Source organism: Cololabis saira, chromosome 18 (assembly GCF_033807715.1).
Source record: "Cololabis saira isolate AMF1-May2022 chromosome 18, fColSai1.1, whole genome shotgun sequence".
Classification (NCBI taxonomy): domain Eukaryota; kingdom Metazoa; phylum Chordata; class Actinopteri; order Beloniformes; family Belonidae; genus Cololabis; species Cololabis saira.
In genome coordinates, this window is record NC_084604.1 from 24,551,272 (window position 1) to 24,566,107 (window position 14,836).

General features: G+C 39.5%; 1 protein-coding gene across 2 annotated transcripts; it reads left to right on the plus strand.

The window, feature by feature from the left end:
* The first annotated feature begins 4,108 nt into the window (after positions 1-4,108).
* LOC133464699 (ALK and LTK ligand 2-like) lies at positions 4,109-9,905 on the plus strand. 2 transcript variants are annotated; one of them, XM_061746829.1, is made up of 6 exons: positions 4,109-4,845; positions 5,699-6,034; positions 7,383-7,439; positions 7,652-7,732; positions 7,851-7,925; positions 8,942-9,905. In XM_061746829.1, the coding sequence occupies exons 2-5, from the start codon at positions 5,758-5,760 to the stop codon at positions 7,913-7,915; spliced, it is 480 nt and encodes a 159-aa protein (XP_061602813.1). In that variant the 5' UTR covers positions 4,109-4,845; positions 5,699-5,757; the 3' UTR covers positions 7,916-7,925; positions 8,942-9,905. The 2 variants fall into 2 exon arrangements, with proteins under 2 accessions (XP_061602813.1, XP_061602814.1); XM_061746830.1 differs by having other exon boundaries at positions 7,386-7,439.
* The last annotated feature ends 4,931 nt before the right edge of the window (positions 9,906-14,836 follow it).

A 14,836-nucleotide genomic window follows, 5' to 3' on the forward strand; every position in this document is an offset into this window, starting at 1 on the left:
CTGAACACAAAGATCTATAACACTGCCGGCTTGGGTGTACATGGATATACAAGTCTGATATGTGATGACATTAAAAGTATGACATGAATCTGGCTTCGTTTCACCACCTCACTGTCTGCGTCGCCAGTTCCCCATACTGTATCTTCAAAATGTTTGCGCGCTAGGATCAAAGTTTGCGTAGAGATACGCACATTTTCCCGTTAAGTTTTTTTTTATAAATCCCAAACTTTGCGTAGAAGGTGGCGTGCGCATCTTTCAAGCTCTGTTTTGTGCGCATGCAAGCTTTATAAATGAGGCCCCAGGAGCCTGAGAGTGTTAACAGGGTTGAAACAACAATCTGGTGCCTCATTTATAAAAGAGTGCGTAGGATTCATACTAAAAGTGTATGTGCGCTCAAAAGTCGAAAATGGCGCGCGCACAAAAAAAAAATCCTTATTTATAAAACCACGCAATGTTCTCTTTAAAAATCACGGTCCACCTGGAAGGTTGCGCAGGTGAATTCGCCTCATATTCCCGCCCTCTACATGCCCACTTTCTACCATGAATGGACAATGCAAAGTACTTCATGACTCTATTTGCATATGAATGAGCCTGCTGATCATGCGCAGCGCCTGCCTGCAGCCTGTTTCCTACACTGCTGTGCGTCAGGCTGAATGAGACATGTGTCAAGCCAGGCCACCGTGCCACTAAATTTGTCAGAACCATGTTTGAGGCACAAATGACTTGTACATTTATTGAATGCAATTTTTTTTCTTCGACTGGTCATTTTAATAATGCCATCCAAAACGGCTGGCATTATAGTGCTCAGTAACGGCTGTGATATCCCAGACCTAAAGACAGCATGTAGATATTATCGTACCTCAAAGGGGCTTTAGGCAGAACATGTAACATTATTTATTGTTAATCAAACACATACCTGTCGGCTAATTCCCGCTGTTATCAGCATCCTGACCATCCTGATCCATTTATGTGATCCTCAAGCAGTGCCAGCGCATCCATTGTGCAGCATTACGCACGGCTGTCACCACGCAATTTATATTCTTACTCAGCAATTGGACTGATTGTTACACAGCTTGTCACGATAAATAATCAATCTGGTGCTATTCACCACTCCACACCATTTGAAGATGGAAGTATGATATATGAACGTAGTACCTACTGCAAATACAGGCATAATGGCTCACTTACGGAACACATAGATCTATAACACTGCCGGCTTGGGTGTACATGGATCTATAAGTCTGATATGTGATGACATTAAAAGTATGACATGAATCTGGCTTAATTTCACCACCTCACCATCTGAGTCGCCAGTTCCCCATATCTTCAAAATGTTCGTGCGCTAGGATCAAAGTTTGCGTAGAGATACGCACATTTTCCCATTAAGTTTTTATTTTTTATAAATCCCAAACTTTGCGTAGAAGGTGGCGTGCGCATCTTTCAAGCTCTGTTTTGTGCGACGCAGGTGTGCAGCTGGGCCGAGGAGACACACCCACATGCCACAACCGGTTCTGGCTCAAATGATTGCTGCAAAGACATTTGCACTCTTTCTTGGAGATTTGTTGAAGCTTGAACTAAAATTCAACCATGGAAAAATTCACAAGGAATAACAAAGTACTTTTACATTTTAAATCTGAACAATCAGTGACTTAATAGTAAAGTATAACACCTTGCTTCTGTCATTAAGAACAAGGGTCCAATGTAGGACGATTCTACATAAAGAAATCCTTGGATCTGATTTATACGTCTATCAAATATGCTGCCTGGAAATTAAAACTTTCTTATACTACTTTGAATATATAACGGCTCTCTGGGAGGTGGAGGAGGGCACCTGGCTCTTGGACGTGAACGGTTGCCATGTAATGAGCAAACAACATTCAAGTTAAGTGAAATTGTAATCATTTTTAGATCGTAGCATTTTAACTTGTGCCTCATGACATCATCTCTTGTTGATTTTTCAGACTGTTTTGGATTATAAGCCTGCTCTAGAAGCCATCTCCTTTTAATCGTCAGCACTTTTACACTATAGATATTTTTGCTTGAATCTAACCCAAAAACTTTTTTTCCCTTTTGTTTCCATCACATTTGTGCAGATGCTGCTGCATTGTAGAACAGTGCTCCACCACTCCAATAAATCATCATGAAAGTCTTTTGCGATCAAACTGGGATTTCGATTTGCTTTTCAAGTGAACCACGTAGCTGTTATATAAACGCTTACATGGTTTCTCAGAGTTTAGTACCTCAGCTGAGTCTCTACTCTACTGGAGGTGAGAAAACCTACATCTGGGGGAAGATGGCCATATCGTCTTATGATTCATTAATTTATATGAGGAAAATAGTCACCAAGAGTTCAGAGGGAAATGGAAAGTGAGATAATCAGTGTGTTGAAATAAGTGACCACCACTAGTGACTGTGAGGTTTGCTCAAAATCACATGAACTTGAGTCACTAAAATGGACATCCTGGACCTCACATGTGACTGTGCTGAAGTTTAGAAAGATCCTGTTAAAAGCGCAAGAATAGAAATGGGGTTAAACCAGGTTGTTTACCCTTCCAAATAGAGATTAATATAAATGATGTGATAATTGTTGCTGTTTTCAAAATATTTTACAGAAGACATATTGACAAAAATGAGAAGCAGAAGATGTTTCCAAACATTTCCAGCAGCACGGAAATGGTTGAAAATAAAACACAGAAGCAACAGCAAGCAAAATGCCAAAGTATTCAGTTCAGCTTGTCTGCTGTCTTCACTTACCTGCTTGCCAGACAATTTGCAAGAATACTGACAATATGAAAAAGAAATCAACCCTCATTTTGTATCTTCCGGCCATCTAAACCTAATCACTGATTATTATTCTTCCTTCTTTTCCCAAAAGATCAGATTGTGTTTGACACTTTTCTAACTAAAAACGGACAAAATTCCTATTTTTGCTGCTTCTTTCCAACTTGTTGGACTTGGGATGATCTCTTGAAACATTGGATGCGAGAGCTCCATTGTTGTTTCTATGATGGTATTTAATCATCCATTTTTATGGAATTATTTCATGGGTCAAATCCAGCAGGCTGGCTGATTGTATTCCTGAGACCCTGCAAGTGTGAACTACTGTTGGTAAGAAGTATGTGCAGAATGATGCCCCCTGCTGAAACTGCTCCTAAGTGCTGGGATTTTGAATAAACTATTGTATTTAAAAATGTATTACAAGTTGAGCTAATTACTAAACCTTTTCTAACAAATAAAAAAGAAGAAGAAGAAAGAAAGAAAAAAAGTGTATTCACATTAGTCCTCTGGGTCAATGCTCTGCTGCAGATGTCTCTTCCTGTTTCACACATCATTAGACTGAATGGTGATGTCATAAACTGGATCAGAATCTGTAATGTCAAGCAATATCATCGCCCCTCCTCTTCTGCATCCACCTGAACCCGCAACTATGGGATATATTGCACAGGTTTTTGGTTAGAAAAGGTGTGCAAAGATGTGTCATTTTCTTTAAAAGGAAAAAAAAATCAATGTCACCTATGATACACCGTGGAAAACCAGATATCGTCTATAATTTATTGTCATTGTTTTCTGTTGTGGGGTTACTCATCTTATTGTTCAGAAGAAAAAAATGTGTCTCCCTTTACGTTGGAAGGGTTTGCTGCTTGCAGGAAACCGCGGTGAGCCTGTCCTCGTCCCGAGAGCAGGAGAGGGGCGACAGTGCGCGCTGTCCTTTCAGCACCAAACTTTTACTTATCGCACTTTTGCGCATCCATGCAGTGAAATAACCAGCCTGTCACTGCAAATACCTCCCAATAATCCGATTAGACCAAGTATAGCAAACTATGTTTGGGTTGCTTTCATAAAGTCTCCAAGTGATAAACTTTTTTTTAAACTTGTTTTAACTCAAATAAACTGTTGGACTTGGGGAGTTGTGAAGATGTAAAATCTTTATATAAGCCAGACATCTGAATTAGACTGTCTCCCAACAGTAAATCTTCATTTTAAAGTTTCAGTGAGAGTCAGTGAGATTAGGGGCTGGGCATGCATGCATGGGAGTCTTCTGCACGCCCTGACTTTTTTGGAAAGCTGTTCCAACCCCAGCAGACAGACTAAAGAGGAGAAACCTCGATATAGGCTGCATGCACTTTGCTGGGCTGCTCTGACCAGAAACCATAGTCAGTTAGATTTTAAATCATCATTAATTTTCCAGAATTATCCTTAAAAGGTGCATAATTAGGCTTCAATTTCCATGATGGATGTAAACCGCACAATGGCTCTAAATGAGGTTATGAGGATCACAAGAAGGATATGGAAGAATTTCCACTGAGATGCCGGTATCTACGCTGCACACTGGGCTGATTACAAATTTCAGTGGAAGTATTAGTGGAGGAAACCGCTTCCTGTAACAGCGTATCACACAGATAAATGGAGTAAGAGAGAAGACGGGTGGAGGGGGGGACGCAGAAAACTTGACACGCCGTTCGAGTGATGGTCAGTCAACACAAGTGGACTTTCCTCTTCAGGTGCGCCTCTGACACGTCCTATAATTACCACATATGTGGCGGAATAGCCCTCGAGGGACCGGTCAGCGCGGCGGAGAGGCAGAATAAAAAGTGAGCGTCACTTTCTGGGAGACGGGACTGCGACTTCGGCGAGGACGCACCGCACATGCAGGGACCTGCAGCTCCGGATCCTCAGCTGTCTCTCTCTCTCTCCGGGGTTCAGGATGCGACTGCTCATATGACCTGAGAAGTTTTACCAAGACACATCCGAGACCGGTTAGGAAACCTAAATAGCCCAAAGGAGCACGCATTTTCATTTCAATAGGACCCACCGGACACAGTCCATATTTGAGGACTTTCAAAGGTAATTACATTTTTTAAATTCTTTTACGAGAACTCGTAAAAACACTACTGATCTTACTGATTTATTGTTGCTGTTACTTCTGAGACGGACTGATCTCACTTTTTCAACTCTTACTCGCTTAAGAAAAGCCGATTTCAATTCATCAAACTTTTCTGACCACAGAAGTATTCCATTTGAATCGTCAAGAGGCAACTGTTAAAAGTGTGAAATCTACCAAAATCAATGGAAAGCATGTTCTTTTTTTCTGTGAAAGAATATTGTAGGATGTGTGTTTGTGGGTAAAATAAAAAAAAAGATACAGACAGTGTGTGGGCAACTTCCATCACTTGGTGCACACTTGGCGGATTAGTTCGGTAGTGATTCGAGCTTGATGGGCCACAGCCAAAGCTATTGTATTAAGGCTGATTTATGGTTCCACGTTACACCAACGCAGAGCCTACGGCGTAGGGTGCGCGTCGCCGCGTAGGCTCTGCGTCGATTTAACGCAGAACCATAATTCAGGCTTTAGTTGTGGCTCTAAGAGTGGTTGGAGTTGTGCACTGAAAGAAAAAAAAAATCACTGGGTTTGTATGTGTATATTTATGTATGTGTATGCATATGTATGCGTATATATATGTATATATATTAAATATAGTAATAATGCACATATATATATACCTTTGGTTTCTACCTTCATGGTATCAATCATTAATATGTGTGCAGACAAGGTAAAAAAAAAAAAAAAAAAAAAAAAGAGTTGTGCACTGTTCTCTCAATGGATGTCATGAAATTCTGGTCGTTAAAAAAAGGTAGGCTATGCAGTGATGAGGGGGCGCAGATCAGATCTGACATATCTTCTCTAATTCTCTTGCAGGTGTCCGGCGAAGAGAGGTTCCCCCTCACACAGACACACTCCATCACAACACTGTAGCTATGAGCGGACCCCGCAGGAGTGTTATAATTGGACTGATGATACTGATGTGCGCGATGACCGATCACTGCAGCGAGAGTGCGCCCTCCACGGGGCCCACGGCGCGCGTAACAGCGGCCAGCGGGAACTTGAGGCGCATGGCAGAGATCGTGAGGCACGTGGAGAGCCGGGGACGGAACGGAGCGAAGACGGAGGCTCCGTCCAGCTCCCGGCCGGAGAGCTCCTCCGCCGAGCACAAGGACGCGCGCAACAGGACGGAGAAAGGGAATCACGCTGTGGGTGAGTGAGTGCACGCTGCGTGCCCTCTTGGCCTTAAGTTAGATATGTTATACTTTTTTTTTTTTTCAGAAATTGACACATTGACACTGGACTGAAAGTCTGTGCCATACTTTGTTGGAAATACTATGGGAATAATACGCACCAAACCCCTTTCACCCTGTCCTGTTCAAGGAGGCGGGGTCAAACACTCCCACCCCCACTCATGTTCAGGCTGCACATTTTTTGAAATCCATGTTCTCCTTTTACCTTATCCAATTCAAAGCATAACAAATGTAGGGAAGAGTATCAGGGCCAGGCAGGAGAAAAATAAAAATAATATTTTAGAGGAGGAAGATTTTTTTTTCATTATGCACTTCGAGAAAAAAGTCAAAATGTCGAGAAAAAAATCGAAATGTCGAGATTAATGTTTAAGTACAATTTCGAGAAAAAAGTCGAAATGTTAAGAAAAAAAGTCAAAATTTTGTAAAAAAAGTTGAAATTTCGAGAAAAAAGTCGAAATGTTGAGAAAAAAGTCAAAATCTTGTGAATAAAGTTGAAATGTTGAGAAAAAAAGTCGAAATGTCGAGATTAATGTTCAAGTACAATTTCGAGAAAAAGTCGAAATGTTGAGAAAAAAGTCAAAATTTCGTGAATAAAGTTGAAATGTTGAATGTGCAACATTATTCTCGACATTTCGACTTTTTTCTCAACATTTCGACTTTTTTCTCGAAATTGCATTTCAACATTAATCTCGACATTTCAATTTTTTTCTCAAAGTGCACAATAAAAAAAAATCTTCCCCTCTCAAAATATTTTTTCTCCTGCATGTCCCTAATACTCTTCCGTGCAAATGCAACGTTCAGCTTGGGTAAAAACAAACGGAATGTGGACATTTCTGATCTGAGTTTGTGATGTCACAGTACCCTAAACATTTAAACTTCTTCTTTTTTACTCATGCAGCTGCAAAGTGACAGGGTTGTGTTCAGTCAGCCTTCTTGATTTCATAGTCTCTCGAGACAATTAAATATATGCTCTTAAGCTATTTTTTCCCCCTCCCTTTATCATATGCCCCCTTTAAGGTGGATCTCAAGGAAATAGACTGATGACGCAAAGTAATGTCTTCTTTGTGGTTTATAGCTGGACAGATGTTGTACTGTCAGCCTAATTTAACTCAAACTTTATTCATGACTTTTTCTAGTTATTATAGCTGTAAGATCCTTTAATCTTTGTATTTGATGTCCTTCACTCACCCTGTTGTGTCTAGTTTTATTCAAGTTGATCTAACGGTTGTGCTGGATACTCACTGCAATAGGTCTTCTAATAAAAATGCAGCTATATTGTAATACTCTTCTCTTGCCTTCTTTTCCAGCAGTTGTATGTCCCAGTCAACTCAGAATGAAGGAGAAATTCATTATACATCTAACAGGTAAGGCTTCCTCGAAAGCTGCTCTTGTGTCAAAGTGTGTGAAAGTCAAAGACTGCTTTCTGGACTCATACGTTTACACTTTTGTGTGGACAGTGACCGAGTCTAACCTGTAAACATGAAAGTGAATTATGGACCTTGGATAAAAACCGTAAAACAGATGTTGACGCAGGTGCCTTCCGAGCTGAAAATGTGCTCTCTTTTCCGTCTGTCAGGTCCACTCTACTTCAGCCCCAAGTGCAGGAAGAATGTGTACAGACTTTATCACCACACCAGAGACTGCACGATACCTGCATGTAAGCTAACCTTACTCCGGCCTTCTTGCAGCACGATGAGTGACTCTTAGTCCAACATCAACATGCAGTTTGAAGAGAAGTCGCTCACTGTCTTTCCACTTTATTTTCTCTTTCTCAGACTTCAAAAGGTGCGCGCGACTTCTCACGCGGTTAGCTGGCAGCCCGCAGTGCACAGAGGGGTAGCACACAAAAGGTACGACGACACATCCACCTCCAACTAAAGCACAACTGTTTAGTTGAGAAAATGCACCCACGTAGTAAATCCCCAGGGTGTTGCAGTGTCTTGTTTAGTCTGTGCCTTAGTGTAAAGTTGTCTTTCAAATGCAATGCATGGAGGAAAATGAGCTACATCACACTGATTTTTATTTACATTCATGTGATTATGGCAAACTTCATCAAAGGCTATGGCATTTTCTAGGTTTTTGAAAACATTTCCATCAAAAAGCCTTCCTCAGTTCGAACTGAGGGAGAGTCCGCTTGCACTTGATTCAAACCTGAACCTGAGCAACTGAGAATCTGCACCAGCGTGCTGTTATTGCTCATTTTAACTGCTTTGCAGGCCTAAAGGTATGCAAAGCATTACAGATTCATATGTTTATTATGCTAAAATCTTGATTCTGATTGTACGCATTAGTTGAAAGGTTATGGATTCCAAAATGTAGTTGTGCAGCTCAAAGCACAGCACAAAGTTCATGCAGAACAGTGTCTCAGAAAGTTTTTCGATGCATTTGTTTTTATTTTTAATGCTTCCCATTTCAGCTGGAAATGGTCTTCATTTCTTTTGCACTTTTCACCATTTGATCCAGTTCATCATTACTACATCATTTTCTTTTTTGTGTGTGCTTTTTTTTAAACTCATGCCAAAACTCATGCCAAAAATGGGACATTTTTAAACCGTGGCATTGTTGTTTGAAAGATTAAAGTTAATTTACCCACCATTGCATCAGAAAACTCAAATAAAGAGCGAACGATCGCAGCCATTGCACGAGATCTCACTTAGTATGGAAATAAGTTCACCGTCTGGCTCCTGCTGTTCAGGAGACCTTCAGCCATTTGTTCTCAGTGGTGTTTTGCTTGATGTGTCAATACACTCACAGTGACCGCAGCAGATCTGTGGCAGCTTACATTTTTTTTATTAATCATTTGTGATTCTTGTTCATGTGTCCAAGTTGGAAAGAGTGCTGAAGATCGTTCCCTTTTTCATTGCAGGTTTAAGCCAAAAATGAGTACTCCAGAAGAAAGAAAAAAAGACTTTGGGAATAAAAAGTGCCTTGGACAGTGAGAGGGAAGCCTAAATCCAACCAGCCCGACTGACATTAGGCACAGTATTGTCCTTCACTCAGGTCCCTTCTGCTAAAGGCGTGGATATCAACCAATCACCACTCTGGGCTGGGCCTCGAAGGTTAGCTGTCACCACATGGGAGCACCCAGGCAACACAAAACCAGACCAGTGTAAAGGTGGTGAATGTGAAGAGTGGACAAGAACAAGAAAAAAAAGTGGCTGAGAACAATAAACTGTAAGTTCTTTTTTTCCTGCAAAAAGAAAGAAGAAACTTCTCCCCACAAAGGACCTGCCATTGATGATTGGTTTGCCCTGCTTTAGCATCCTGTTCTCCTACACTACCTAGATATGAAAAAAGTCTCACAGAACCCCAGCTGGCAGCCACAGCATTGTTTCAACTGCCATTAAATAATTCAATGCAAGAACATTTTTCTGCATCTTTGTTTAACTCAAAATTGTCACAGCTCTCCTGTGGATATTGGGAAGAACGTGGTGAAGCTTATATTTGAGTCCGTGGAAGGTTGAACTGTGCATGCAGTCATGTGAAAAAGACTTTCTAATTTCTTAGACTTTCTGAAGCTCTCTAAGACAAAATGTTCCTCATCTGGAATAAAGATTTGGCAAATGCAAAACCTAAGTTACTATGGGGAAGCAGTGTGTGAAAAAACTAAGCAAATCCTTACTGTTTTTATTAAAATTCAGAGAGTAAGTAGCAGACTGGTTATTGACCTGACCATCAACTACTGTGACCATCTCTGCTAAAGCATAAGTCTTGGTAGTTTTGAGTTCTGGAGCATTAAAGTGTGTGTTGATGTAATTTTGTTGAGTAAAGATATCAGAAATGACCTTAAAGAAACAACTGTTGGGTAAGATTATATGGCCATTTCGAGTGCATTTTCCTATAGTGGGAAAGATTATTCACATGTGTGAAATGAGACTGTTTCCAATCTTCCCAGAAGTGGATGTTCCAGCAAGTTAAGTGGATGTTCCACCAATGTAATGCAATGTTCAAAGAAATTGCAAAGTGACCAAAAGCTACATCTCAAACTCTACTGGCCAAAACTGAGCTATTTAACCATAATGTACAGTGTCATGTTTGGGTAAAACCAAAACCCATCAAATTGGCACAAACACCTACCAACTGTCAAGCATGGCAGTGGGCGGGTGATGATGTGGGCTTGTTTTAAATTAACTTGGCCATGGCACATTGTAGTCATTGAATCAACCATGAAATCCTCTGTGTACTAAAATATTCTAGAGTCAATGCAAGGCCATCTAAAGATTAGGTGAATTTAGGTCATGCAGAAGGACATTGGTCCCGAGCACAGCAGCAAATCCAGGAGTTGCAAAACCGAGCTGATAGAAATGTGTGTAGAGCTGTGCATAAGGAAATGCCCGGATACCTTCAGGGAACTGAAGTAACCATGTTACAAATACATAAAAGATTGATGACACCATATCCCCAAAGAATATTAATTTACTTCTGCTAAAGATTGCCCTTTAATTAGTTTTGTTAAAAAAATAATGACAAGTTGTATGTTTTGCTGTTCATATGGGGTTGTATTTACCAAATGTTAAGTAAGGACCAGATGATTTACATCATGTCCTCATACGTAAAATCTTAAATCGAAAGGGTTGTACCTTATTTATCAGGTGACTTTAAGCTATGATCAATTAAACAAGGAGTTTTATGTACATAGTGTAAAGCAAAGTATATGAAGAATCGTCCTAGATACCATGGCATTTAGCAAATGGTGTTATATACCATATATATATATATATATATATATATATATATATATATATATATATATATATATATATATATGTATTTAAAATTAAATATATTTAAATAAATTATGAGATTGGTAAAAGATATGACCAGTATTTGCTTTGGCATTCCCATCCCATCATAAAGAATGCAACCCCAAATGAGCACATGACTGGACTGAGTCCTGGGACTGCATATCCGGTGAAGTTCCCCACTGCTGCTTCAGATGGGGCCGATAAAAAAGGTCAAACCCCGAGAGAGCAAAGTATTTCTTTGTTTGAAATAAATGTTGTTGCAAAATCACTTTGTATGTGATCACGTTCCAGATTTGTGAGTCAGCATATTTCTCTTGTTTTATTACACTCACACTGAGAAAGAGGTTCCTCTTAAAACGCCCATAATTCACAAAACACATTTTTCTCTTTATCTCTATTGGTATCTATCCACGGCATATGGTTTCTGTTGTATTCGCCAACGTTTAGACATTTCTGCTACCATTCAAATTCAGTCAATTTAATTTTGTTTGTGTGTGGAGTTCAGAAAATTTAAAACAAAAGGAATTAAAAGTGAGCGATGATACTCTCCAGACAGTCATGGTTACGTCACAGACTCACTGGGAGCAGTCTTCACTGAAACTACTAACAAAGAAGCTTCTATTAGCCTCTACTCTACTTAGTTAAAAAATATATATATACATTTAAAAAAGCTGCAATCTCTGAAAAAACAGGTGAAGTGCACATATCTTAAATATTAAGTTACTTTCATTAAACTCTAAGCATGAAAAGTAAACATCACTGCTTGAGAACTGCTTGACTGAGGACATCAATGGGGTCATCTAAACCCCAAGCAAGCAGTAATAAATAAATAGACACAGGAATTCTGTGCCAGCATGCCATTAAATGTTTCCTTAATTACACATACAAATAAACTGTCTTGCAGGACATACTGTATATATTTGTTGGAGCGTTTTAAAAAAAATTCAATCTAAGAAAAAAACATTTATATTGGCAGAAAAATAATTTAATCTCTAAAAGAAAAAAAAATTCTAAAAATAATCTCTTGGAGAGATGTTTGGTCGTGTATACATTTATTGAAATCTAATCATCTACTGAATTTAGGGGTCTGGGGATCACAAATGATATTAAAGTTATCAGGCAATTTGACCAAACTTGTTTTCTAGGTGTAGGTTATAAGTGATAACCGACACCTGCCAGCCAATCAGAATTGAGTATTCACACAGGTTATGGTATAAATATATATATATATATATATATATATATATATATATATATATATATATATTACATATACACTGCAGAATAATATGAATAAAATTATTACGCAGGGATTACATACGTATTTAGCAGTTGAAGCATTCATCTTTGATCTCGCGGAAGGCTATTGGCCGAGGCCAACCAGGGGCTGGACTCTCTCTTACTTATTATTTCAGGACCCTTCCAAGTTGTCTCACCGAACCGCATTGGCGCTTTATCATTTCCTCATACATAAAATCAGAAAGGGTTTCACGCTGTGGAACAAAGATTTGCTGCAGTTCCTCGACTGGCCACTAGAGGCTGGCTGCAAAGGCGAGTAAATCTCCTTTGACTTCCATGTAAAAATGTCCAACTTTAGAGCAGAAATAAACATATTTACGGCGTGGTTCAAAAAAATATTAATTGTTTGATTTCACACCCATGACAACTCTGAAGGGGGTGAATTTTTTATTTATTACCACACCAGAAGAGTTTATACTAAGCATTAAATGTATTTCCAATATGATTGATTGACAGTTGGCTAAACCATTGGTTATCAGCCATCACTTCCTCATCCAAAATTGTCATGCTGAGCAAAGTAACCATTCGTTTGTATTAATCCAGCGCTGGCTAGACGCAACAGTCTTTAATTTCACCGTCAAGTCAACATATAAAATGGTATATCCAGGTTGTACATGTCTGTAGGCAGATCTGCAGATATTTTGGCGGGGTTCAGCTGAAGGAGCTGGAAGCAAAGCTAACTTTAACTGACATACAGTGGGCGTGTTTCCGTTGGCTTCCGAGGAACAACAGGCTTTACAAATAGTCTTCAGAAACCAATGGGTCACGTGACCTCCTGCTTTGTCCATTGTTTTTTACACTCTGTGGGACCAGCAGAAGTCCGGTGGGACCTGCCATCCTTCGGATCGCTTGGTCTGCTGCTCGTGGACATAAGCTGTTAGGCAGGGGACTGCAGGATGTTTTTCAGTTGCAAAATTGAAAATGAAGATGTCTGACCAGATTTGATCAGAATGAATGTGATGTAATATTAGATAGCATTATAGGTTAGGGAATGCTAGCCAGCCAAGCTAAAACAGCTAACTAACGATAATTAAACAAAGGTTCCAGGGTGATCGCTTCACCCTTTTGTAACATGTCACCAGTCTACGGATGCTTTGAATAGAGCTGTAAAGACATGACTGAAAAGGGAACTGTTGTACTGCATCAGAAAACCGTCATCTTCTGGAGAAAAGAGCATGTCTCCTTTAACCCATTATGAACTGATGTTACTTTTCAAATCTGAACAAACACAAATGTTGCATCAACATTTTCATGAGCTTAAGTGACCAAAAACTGTAAGTACAGTAAGTTTTAGCAACCATAAATTTAGACATGTCAATAACAGGTTTGTGCCATGGAAACGGTAGTCGCGGTAATCCATAGCAGAACGTCCTTCGTCTAATATAAATCCATGTTACTCTGGTTAATCCACATAACATGCTGTCAACAGTTTTCAGTGGAAAAACCTTCAGGCCGAGCTATACTCCCAATGAAACCTATTATAAACAGTAAGTGTTTATACCTACCCCTAACTGTTTGCTGTGGTGCTGTCTGTGCAAACGGTATTGTAGGAGTCTAAATGTAATTTGAGTTAATATTTGGATCATTTAAATTCTTACGTTAATTGTTAATTTGCGTTTATTCTGATAAAAAGGTTATTTACAGTATTTACAGATTAAAATGTTGACTATTTGTATTTACAATAGGAAAATAATAGTTTGATTCACTGCACTTGAAATAGCATTATGTGTGAGGATACGTTACGTAAGGATGTGTGGGTGGGGCTACCTGAAGAGGCATTCAGTCAGGGCAAGTATGGAGTGGAGCCACATAGTCTTTTGACCTCTCACTCTGTCTAGCTCTCTTTTTTATTTTCTTATCTTGGATTATGTTTGTACCGTTGTTTATTTTTGAAGTAAACAGTTGAATTTAATCGAGGATCCTGTGGAGGTTTTTGACATCGATGTACATTACAACAAGAGAATGAGTACAGAGCGTAAAGCTTAAGGGTTCATTATTCAGGAACCTACAGGTATTGCACCATTTCCCCCAACTGGGAATTGAGTTGAATTGGCTGCAGTCCAGAACAGACCTAGCTCATGTACAGCAGGATTACCTAATCTCTGCATGCCCTTGGATCAGCTCCAAACCATGTGCCATTCTTTCCGTAGCGTTATCTTCTGGCTTCCTTCTGTACTTGTAACAAGATTGTCATATTCTGGCTCATCCATTTTCAACACTTAATTCATTACTCTTATCATCAAATAAGTAAATCTATGATTACTTATTAAGAGGCATCTACCTACATTTTTTTGGATAAATTAATTAAAATTTTGAGAGTATGCACTTGTTTAGGAATGTCATTTTACAATGCTGACTAGCCAATTGGCCCGAAAGTGTACTCTCAGGCAACTCCAACAGCTCTTCTTTCGGGATTTATCTCCCATCACAACTCTACCATGAGAAGACAAATCATGCTAACAGATCATTTCTTTTGATTGTTGGAGTAACATCACTTCAGAAAGAAGTGGTGACTGGCACAGAACAGAATAATCCCTAAGCGATAGGGAACAGATCGTCTTTTCCTATTTCTCCATACTGAAAAAATATGGGAGTCTCACTAAGGGACAAGGATCCTATGAGGTGAAGTTTGAGCTTCAGGATGTATGATTAATCACTGCACAGCTTTTCTGGTTTTAATTCCAAAGCTGGGGAGTTTATTTCTTATGATGTCACCC